General features: G+C 42.7%; 1 protein-coding gene across 1 annotated transcript in view; it reads left to right on the forward strand.

The window, feature by feature from the left end:
* fras1 (Fraser extracellular matrix complex subunit 1) overlaps positions 1–10,141 on the forward strand; it is a gene marked incomplete at its 3' end in the record, with an annotated part of 263,420 nt that extends 253,279 nt beyond the window's left edge. Inside the window, exons 22-24 of the mRNA XM_080499235.1 lie at positions 1,295–1,441; positions 1,943–2,023; positions 10,011–10,141. Of these exons, the coding sequence (XP_080355361.1) occupies positions 1,295–1,441; positions 1,943–2,023; positions 10,011–10,141 (359 nt within the window). The remainder of the gene's footprint in view (positions 1–1,294; positions 1,442–1,942; positions 2,024–10,010) is intronic.
* Positions 10,142–10,463: the final 322 nt, after the last annotated feature.

A 10,463-nucleotide genomic window follows, 5' to 3' on the forward strand; every position in this document is an offset into this window, starting at 1 on the left:
GTGTAAACTCACCGTTACAATACTCTAACCAAGAACAAATCAAAGCAGAACCAGTTTCTCAGAACCTTGTTGGTCAGAATCCTTTGATTCTTCAACCTTGTTCAGACAGTAGGAAGCTGATTTTGTTCCTGTCTTAATGTGGCTGTTGAATTTCAGGTGTGAGTCCAGAACTCCACCCACATTTTTGCCCGAACTCCACCCACATTTCTGCCTGATTTGATGTCCTGAGTGACCTGGAGTCAAAATGAGCACTGACCTTTAATCTTTCTGCTTTGGGGCCAAAAACAATGAGCTCAGTTTTCTCTGGGTGGAGTTGTAAAAAGTTCTGACTCATTCAACCTACAAAGAATTAACCCAACTTAGTGCAGTGGCAGAATTCCACCGATTGTTCCAGTGGGTCCAGCAGTATGTTGGGGTCAACTGTGTCCAAAGCAGCACTCAGTAACAGTAAAACTGAGACTCTGGAAGTGTCACTGCTCATGTCACTGCTCATTCAACACTTTAATAAGAGCTGTTTCAGTGGTTTGATCTAAATCCAGATTAGAAAACATTTAGCTCATTGTTATGTGCATTGTGTAAGCATTTAGTTGTGTAAAAACTACCCTTTCAATAATCTTACTTAAGAAAGGCCGTTTTGATATGGGCCTGTAGTTACTCATTACTGAAGTATCCAGATTACTCTTTTTTTAAAAGAGGTTTGATAATGGCTGTCTTTAGAGTTTTTGGAAAAACACCTATCTGAAGAGAGCTGTTGACTATCTGTAGTACATCTGGAGCTAAACAGTTAAAAACATGTATAAAACCTTAGTGTGCCGAGTGTGGATGCTGCATGTCGTGGCTTTGAGGTGTTGAATAATGTGGGTTGGTGCTGCTCAATCTAACAGGTTATCAAGTAATCTGCCAGATAAGACAGAATATCTTTGTGTGGAGGCTCAGGTGTTACAGTCATAATGTCTGAGCTCCACTGACTGACTCTCAGGCTGATCTGTGTAATTGTATGGGTGAATAGGATGAAATGATCATTACAAGGTGCATTTGATCACAGTTGAAGAGGAACTGATGGTGAGGGATTTGTCAGTCTGTCCACTACACTAAACAAAGTACTGCAGTATTACTGATGGCGAGGGATTGGTCAGTCGGTCCACCACACTAAACAAAGTACTGCAGTATTACTGTGTTTGGTGATGATCTCAGAGAAGAAAGATTGCCTTCATATTCTTGAATTCAGAGAGGACACAAGTTTCCACCTCTCCTCCCACACTCCACCTGACCTATCCACTCATGTTCCCTCCAGCTTGTGACAACCAGTGTCTGACCTGCGACATGGCTGCAGTCTGTACATCCTGCCGGGACCCATCTAAGGTGCTGCTGTTTGGAGAGTGTCAGTATGACAGCTGTGCCCATCAGTACTACCTCAACACCACCACTCGCTCCTGCAGAGGTACGAAGACCTGACCACCTTAGCACCAAACCACCTCACCACCTAAAGTTGCAGCACTGCAGCGAGCGCAGAGAGAGTCTGGATTAACAATGAGAATATGCACTGTGCTCTTTAACATACTTAAAATCTCTCTCCATTCAAATTACATGTAGTGTGCTTTGCTCCAGTGAGTTTATGAGTTCCATCAATCAAGTAATAAACCACAGGAGCAGATGTGGAAATTGTGGTTTTTACAGTTCTACAGTTTTAAAATGTAATTATGAAAATTTTTAGACTTTAGACAACTTTATTTATCCCAAAGGGCAATTCAGTTTTAGCAGCCTAACTGGCAAAACATACATAAAAAATAAAAAATGAAATAAAATTAAAAAAAAACCCAACAAAAAAAAACCAAGAGACTTCTGGCTTTGCGAAGCATGGTGTGGGACGCGCGTTGGTGAGCTCTTGCTGAGTGAAATAATTCAGTTGTAAATGGGCACTTTTCCTTGTGTTTTTTTAAAGCCTCAACTTGTCCCATCCTCTTCTTTAACCGATACGCCTCAATTTTCACCGTTAAAATGCCACCAAAAGCCAGTAAAGCAGGTACGTAACAACGCTCAGCCTATTCAGCGACCTGTTGCTAATGTCACCTCCTCGCCTCAGAGTGACTCACCACCCCCGGCTGGGCTGAGCTGTACATCGACTCTCGCTGCCGATATCGCCACACTCAAAACGGAGCTTCTGGTTGCTCTTCGAAACGAAGTTGTAACTATATTTCGGGCTGAACTTCAAGGGGCTTTAAGTGAGAATCTCTCTTCCCTTAAGACCGAGCTGCTCGCCTTAAAAACAGAGCTATCGAGCATTATCACTTCAACACAACCGGAGGTAGCAGGACTAAAAGTCACGGTCACCGAGATGGAGCAGTCCCTTTCCACCTGCACGGATAGTTGCCCTTCAAAATAAGGTTGAACAGCTGTCTAAGGAATACGCAAATCTTGAAAACAAGTGTGACGACCTGGAGTCACAAGCCCGCCGTCAGAACATAAGGATTATTGGCGTCCCGGAGGATGACTCCGCTTTCCTATCTCCGGCCAGTGTGGCTAAGCTACTAATGGAGACTTTCAACCTGGATAAGGAGCCGCTTGTGGACAGAGCTCACTGGTTTTATGCCTAAACCCAAATCTGGCGACTGTCCCCGCGCTATTGTGACGAGGCTTCACTACTTCACGGACTGCTCCACCATACTGAAGAAAGCGAGAGAGGTGCAGCGCATAAACATTCCTAACATGACCATCTCCGTCTTCCCGGATCACACCACCAAGACGGCACGGGCCCGTGCTGCGCTCAATGACGTCCGTCGTTAGCTACGTGAGATTGAGGGAGTTCGGTTTGGACTGTTGCACCCTGCTTGGCTGCGCATAACCCACAGAGGCGTGCAACGAGACTTCACGTCACCAGAAGAGGCTAACTCGTTCATCCAGACGATGACCAATTAAAGGGCATTGACCACTATTTTATTTTTATTTTTATTTAAATTATTGACGGTTCATGGGTGAGTTAATACTTTTATACACACTGGCTGCTTATCGTAACTAAGCTGCACATACATAGGTTTCACATGTATAACCACCGTTGTTCCAATGCTGCAATAGTTCAATTGATTGTGTTTATTATAATTATTATGTTATCACTGATGTGCTGTTGGCAATATTATATTTGACTAAATTGTGTGCTCTTGAGCTCTTAGAAATTGGGATATTTCATTTTCCTTTATTTATTTATTTGTATTTTATCGTCTTAGTGCACAACATTTTATATTTTTATTTCACTTTATTGCAGGGGGTTCCCCTTTATCTTTTAAGCTTAGTGTTACTAGCTGTAAGTAACTCATTAGGAGAATGGCTCCTATTGGAGTCAGCACGGCTGCTCCTATCGTTTGGGGATGGGAACAACTAATGTGCGGGGTAGGGTGGATGGGTTTCAGTTGTCTCTATATATCACTGTGCATCCGTTTAACTTTTTTTTTTTTTCTTTCTTTAATCATTTATTTATTTTCGTTATCCGACCTTACGTTCAGGAATGGGTTGGTTGATCCTTGGAGGGTTTGCAACCCACAAGCCAAAGTTTTTTCTTTTTTCTCACATACACACCAATCCTATTCTCGCATTGATTATTTTTTTGTTGACAACTCTCTTCTTCATAAAGTGACGTCTGCTGCATATCATCCAATTGTTATTTCAGATCGCGCCCCTCTACCTTGAGACATAAAATGTATTGACCGACCCCGCTTTTCTTCGCCCTGGAGACTTAGTCCTCTGTTTTTGTCTAAGGAGGCTTTTAATGTCTTTATTTCATCTTCAATAGATGATTTCATTACATTTAATAAAAATTACTCTGTCAGCTTTTCAATTTTATGGGAATCTTTGAAAGCCTATCTTCACGGACAAATTATCTCTTATTCAGTCAAAATTCGTAAGGCAAAAATACAAGAGCTTACAGAAAAAATTTTGGACACAGACAGACTCAATTCTATGAAACCATCCCTTAACCTGCTGAAGCGTAGACTTGAATTGCAGGCAGAACTTGGCCTATTAACAACAACAGATTCAGAACGCCTTTTGCAACGTTCCCGTAGTATTTATTACAAATATGGCAATAAATCAAGTAGACTACAAGCCCATCAGTTAAAAGGAATATCTACTTCTCGATTGATTCCCCAAGTTAGAGATTCCACAGGCTCACTCACGTCAGACCAAGTGAAGATGCTCTCTCTATGAATCCGAATTTCTGTCCGAGGTCTCACCAATGAATTCTTTCTTTGATAATCTTAATTTCCCTACTGCAGGATTGGAAGTTGCAGATGTGTTAGATGCGCCTCTTACGTCTCAAGAAATTACAGCTGCCATTAGATCCATGCAAAGCAACAAAGCCCCTTGTCCCGATGGATTTTGTGTCGAGTTTTATAAAAGATTTGGGGATAAGTTAACACTTCTCCTTATCTCGATGTACAATGAGTCTCTTGAAAATGGTTTACTACCTCCTACTCTGACCCAGACCTCCATAACCCTTCTTTTAAAGACGGACAAGGACCCTGCTTCATGCGCCTCTTACAGGCCTCTTTCTTTTGCACCTTGAGAGGATTCTCCCTACTATTATTTCGGAGGAGCAAAATGGTTTTGTCAACGGGCGTCAGCTGTTCTTTAATGTCCACACTCTCATAAATGTAATTTTTTCAGTAAATTCTTCCTCAGTCCCTGAAGTAGTCATCTCAATTGACGCAGAGAAAGCATTCGATCGTGTGGGGCGGAATTATCTTTTTGCTTTACTTGCTAAATTTGGATCTAGTAATAGATTTATATCTTGGATACATCTTCTTTACACCTCCCCACAAGCTAGTATTGACTCAAACAAATACTCCTTCTGGCTATTTTACACTTTCACGTGGTACTAGACAAGGATGCCCTCTCTGTCCACTACTTTACACTTTAGCCATTGAACCTCTGTCAATTACATTAAAATCCCTCCCTATAAACTTTACCTTCTCTTTTCGCTTCTAATTTTTTCCCCTTGTTGACCCAGGTTAAGGCTGATTTACAGAGATGGGACTCCTTGCCTTTGTCATTGATAGGTTGAATTAATGTTGTAAAAATGTCTGTGCTGCCTAAATTTCTATTTCTATTTCAGTGTACACCTTTATTTCTACCCAAAAAATTCTTTAAATTACTTGACCAATGTATTTCTATCTTTTTGTGGTGTGGGAAGCCACCCAGAGTGAGATATTCACTATTGCAACAACTTTGACTTGGTGGGGGCTTGGCACTACCCAATTTGTTGTTTTATTATTGGTCAGCGCATATTCAGAAGTTGATTTTTTGGATTAAATCTTCAGATTTGCAATCGTTATCCTCATTTTCCTTACTGACTCCGCTTTCTTCCTCCCTGCCACTAAATCCTTCTAGTTTTTCAACTAGCCCTGTGGTGCTCTCCACCCTCAAAGTCTGGTTTCAGTTTAGGCAGCATTTTAAATTTATGTCACCATCTACTCTGACGCCTGTTGTTAAAAATCATATGTTTCCTCCTTCACTTACTGATAATGTGTTTAAGAGCTGGTAGAGCAAAGTCATTAAGTGTTTCAGGGATGTCTATAAAGATGGCATTTCTTAACATTCTCGACATATTGTCAGATTTTAGTTTACCTGCCTCTCATCTGTTCCATTATTTTCAGAACAGACACTGTGCCTTGACCCTATTTCCATGCTATCCCTCTCTCCCTGTTAACCAACTATGGGAGGATCTCTTATTGCTGAAACCCAGTCAGAAAGCTGTAATATCAAAAATATACTTCCAGTTATTTTCATTTGATGGTCACTTAGTTATCAAATCTCGCAGCTCTTGGGAACAGGAGCTGGGTCTTCAGTTTACAGATCGGCTGTGGGATGAAGCCATCAATAAGATATGCTCAACCACTCCCTGTGCTAGGCTGGGAGAGTTCATTTATCAAAATCTCAACTATCCCGTATATATCCTAATGTTACGGACGAATGTGACAAATGTCATGCTCCCACCTGTACTATAGGCCATATGTTCTTCTTCTGCCCGAGATTACAGAAATTTTGGAATAACAACTCCATAATCACGTCACGAGTTTTGGGGAAGTGCATTACAATGGGCCCCGTCCTTGCTATATTTGGCCTTTCTGTTGATTCTTCTAATTTAACCCGTCAACAGTCAGATATTCTGTCCTTTACGTCTTTGTTAGCAAGGCGATGTATTTTATTCCTTTGGAAATCTCCAAAATTACCATCAATTGCCTGCTGGCTCAGAGATGTTATGTATTTTGTCAAACTGGAAAAGATAATGTTCACATTGAAAGGTAATACTGCTAAGTTTTCTGTCAAATGGAAACCCTTCATGGACTACTTTAACTCTTTGAAAACCTTACCCCCTGACTAACACCCCTGTGTGCTGCCAATACGCACCGCTCCGCATATTTCCACATTCTCAACATCTTTGCCATGAATGGAGCTGGCTTTAGGTTCCACAATGTTCTATAGAAAATCTACAATAAGCTCCATGGCTTTAGACAAGTTTAAGTCCAGGTAATGATCGTCACATCAATCTATAAAAGTAGAAAGAGCACAACCATGGTCTGACTCTGACCTTTGAATAAGAGTTACAAGTGCTGTGTCATCAGAAAACACCAGGTAGCTCCCCTCTTTAGGAGACCTGCAGCTGTCTATGTAGAGAATAAAAAATAAAAAGGAGTGGAGACAAAACACATCCTTGGGGAGAGCCTGTGTTTGACACCAGGATGTCAGATATGACTCCATTAGCCAAGACCTGCCCGTTAAAAAGTTGAAAATCAGCAATAAAAACTGATCCGGCAACTTAAAAGCAGAAGAAAGGTGGTCAATTAAAATGTGGAGTTGCATCTTGTTAAAAGCTGAAAAAAAGTCAGCAAATAGTAGTCTAGTGTGAGATTTTGGCATCTCAAGGTGCTTAAAAGGTTTGTCCAACATGAACTGTTTAGCATCCTCCACACCTTTACCTGCTTGATAAGCAAACTGCAAGGGGTCCAGTATTTCCAACCACCAGGGACACAAGCTCAACTTTAAAGGACCCATATTTCGCTATATTTCATGTTTCACAGTCCATCTTATGCTCATGTGGGATAATAATTTGGGTGATGCAGTATACAACACTCAAAACTTGTGAAATTAGAGCTATTTCTTGGATTGAGCTGACGTCACCTCTCATGAAACGGGTGGTTCTCAGCTCCTCTGCCTCCCCTGCCCGCAGGGAAACTGCAGCCCAGATCACAGCCGCCTCCTCCACCCCCTGGGTGACATAGCCAGCAACTCACGCCCGCTTGATAGTAATGTACTTACAGATCTCGGCGCCTTGTTAGTCTTTTATTGTGGCAATAGCACCAGGTTTCAAGATGAGCTTCTGAGTAAGTCCAGTTTCAAAGTACCCGTAGTTCTGGAAGCTTCTTTGGTTAAGTGTTGCTCGCAAACAAACAGATTCTTTGCGGATTTCTGAGGCAAGTCTGTGGGAAAAAAGTCCAGCCACATTCGCCGCTGTGCTTCTTCTTTCGGCAAGCCAAATAGTGTAGACATATACTTGTACCTGAAAACACATTTTCTCCAAATGGACATGATGGTGAAAACCGTTATCGACAGCAACAAAAACAGCAGCGTTCAATGTTAAGCGAGCATAGACTGAGATAGCGCGCAGACAAGAGGCTGCGCTCGCTCCTTGACACATTCGTGGGCGTGTCTTATTTTGGTTTCTCCCATGTCAATCTTCTGGGAGGCAGGCTTCTCCAGCTCTGCGCAACGTCAGCAAGGTGGTGCCGCGTCATCAAATTGAATCAACGCGTTGAGCTCCCCCACCAGTTAGAACAGAGAAAGATGGCTGTGAACTCAAGCTGGAGGGAATCAATGAAAAAAACACTTTGGGGATGTATATGAACCCCAAATAGCACTTTTATGATGTTTAAAGCACAGAAAAGTCGATTTAGTATAATACGGGACCTTTAAAAATCCTCTCAAAGGTTTTCATAACCAGTGATGTTAAAGCAACAGGTCCAAACTCACTCAGTTCCTTTGGGTTTTTTGATTGAGGAACAGGAATTATAGTAGTATGTTTTCCACAATACAGGAAGCTGACTGGCACACATCTGAAACAGTGCACAGAACACACCATTAAGTTGGTCAGCACAGTAATGGAGAGTGCAACCACAGATAGAGTCAGGACCAGCTGCCTTCCTAATATATATTTTTTTTAAGTGTTTTCACCTGTTCCTGACATATATCTAAGTCACCTTGAGAACCAAGAGAATCGTGTAATGTGGTGACCTTAAGAGCGAAGTCAGACCTTTATAACCGAGAAAAAAAAGATTAAAAGTGTGAGACAGCTCAGCATCAGCGATTCCCTTAATGCTGATGTGCGGCTATGACACACCAACATTCATATTAATGGAAGCTATTGACTTCATGCCTTGCCATGCTGCTCTATGTCACCAGAGCTCAACTGCATTTCTATATTATTTTTATAATTAATTTTAGCTCTCATTATCTCTCCTAACCTCTCTGGAAACAACCTTCCTTTAAAGAGGATTTCCGGTGTAAAAGATATGTTCCTTTTTGATAACCATTTTAAGTTCCTTAGTTATCCAAGGTTTGTTATTAGGATAAATGATAACCTTTATTGTAGGTAAAAAAAAAAAGGTACAATAAAGTTAAATAAGTTAATAAGTATAACCTAAGATACTGTTTTTGTACATATATACTTGCCATGCTGCTCTATGTCACCAGATACATACTATATCTGAACTTTATGGGCCATGTTTTCTTCATTTTAAAGGCTAATGCGGAAAAAAAGGTAGAAATGAAAGTTACGTATGTTAATACAGATCTATGAATCTCAGATGACCGCCAGAGGTGGTGCTTTAAGCACTGTTGTCATAACATTCTCAATCTGTATATGCATAAGGACAATTACCCAAAGTCATTTATGACCCCTGGGTGGCTCACTTGAAGCTCTATAATCACATGACGACAGAAACTCATTCCCTCAAACTTCTCACGAGCACACGAGAGTTCTGAGGGACTGAATGGTCTGGAGGTTATCTGGTGAGGTTTGCCTTTGTGTCAATCCAGCAGGTGTGCAACTCCTTTACATACTCCTCTGAAGGGGAAACAGCAAAAGCTGTTGCAGCCAATCGGCATCGGAAGAAAGCACTATCGGGCCTGTTGTGATGTTGGTACCTTTCATCTCAACAGGCTAAGGGCCGTTTTTATCGCCACAGCCACAGATTCTTTCCCAGTGACTTGAGAGCCGGTAGAGATGTGACAACCCAACTCAGAGACTCTGGAGCTGAAAATATCAGAATCCCCCTCAGATTTGGTATCGGATATAAATAGGGTACCAGATATGAGGTGTCCTCACATCGTTGACATGAGATGCCACTTCCAGTTCTTGTGGAACAACCACATTGTGGCCGGCATCAGCCTGAAGGTTCTGAAGCAAAGCCTTTGCCTGATCAGCTCGTTATGAGGTTATCCACTTTACTAGACAACCTGCCATAGTCGTCCTCCTCTGATGAGGCAGCTGGTCTCCATGGCAGAGTACTTATGGTCCACAGGCTGGTCAAGAGGCAGCTGGCCAAACGATGCGGCTTCACAAGGCCAGCTTCACAATCAATCAAGCTGAGTTGCGGAAATAAAAAAAGTACAACAGGCCAAAAGGCTGTACCTTCTTTCTTCTTAAATTGAAATCTAACTAGCACAAGGCATCGGCGAAAACAAACAAACAGCAGCCCTTGGCAGGCGAGATGATGAGCAGCTCCGACCGCAGATCACAGCGCTACAAGCAACCAGCAGCTATCAACTGGAAAGCAGTGGAAATTAGCAATATCATGCAGACAAACTATAGACTGATGTTGGAGCCAAAGTCCAGTGGTCTCTCAACCTCATGGAAGGGGGGAGGGGGGACCACGTTTTAAGAACAAAGAGACCACATGCAGGCCTGGAAAAATTCGCCATTGGTCATGTGTCCCTCCCCCAGGGGTACTCCCCCCCTCCAGCATGGTGCAGCACTGCAGGTCAACGGCAGGGGGATCCAAAACCTCCTCACCGGCCGGTAGCTCCGGGGCGAGCCCCGTCAGGATTGGTCCACGTCGCCCTGAGCACACGGTACCCGGAACACAACGAAGAGGTATAAAATCCAGCCGCGAACGCAAAAACGCGTCTTTCCAAGCCGAACGTGTGTCCTGGACACGGCACGGACACAAAGGACCGCGTGTTAACGCACGCCGATCGGGCCCGGAGTTTCTTCACCTCACTGAACGAGCAGAGCACAAACTGTGGAATTACTTTTTTTTTTCTTTTTCTTTTTTTTCCTTCCTACACCTGGTTCCTGAGTGCCCACTGTGACCGCACATTCCCCCGCATGCTGACCTGAACCCCGCTTCTTCTTTCCCCCCCTCCTCACAAGAAGCGCATGATCACCCCTGGGATCATCCTGTGGACTTTCACCG

The sequence above is a fragment of the Blennius ocellaris genome, assembly GCF_963422515.1.
Source record: "Blennius ocellaris genome assembly, chromosome: 7".
Classification (NCBI taxonomy): domain Eukaryota; kingdom Metazoa; phylum Chordata; class Actinopteri; order Blenniiformes; family Blenniidae; genus Blennius; species Blennius ocellaris.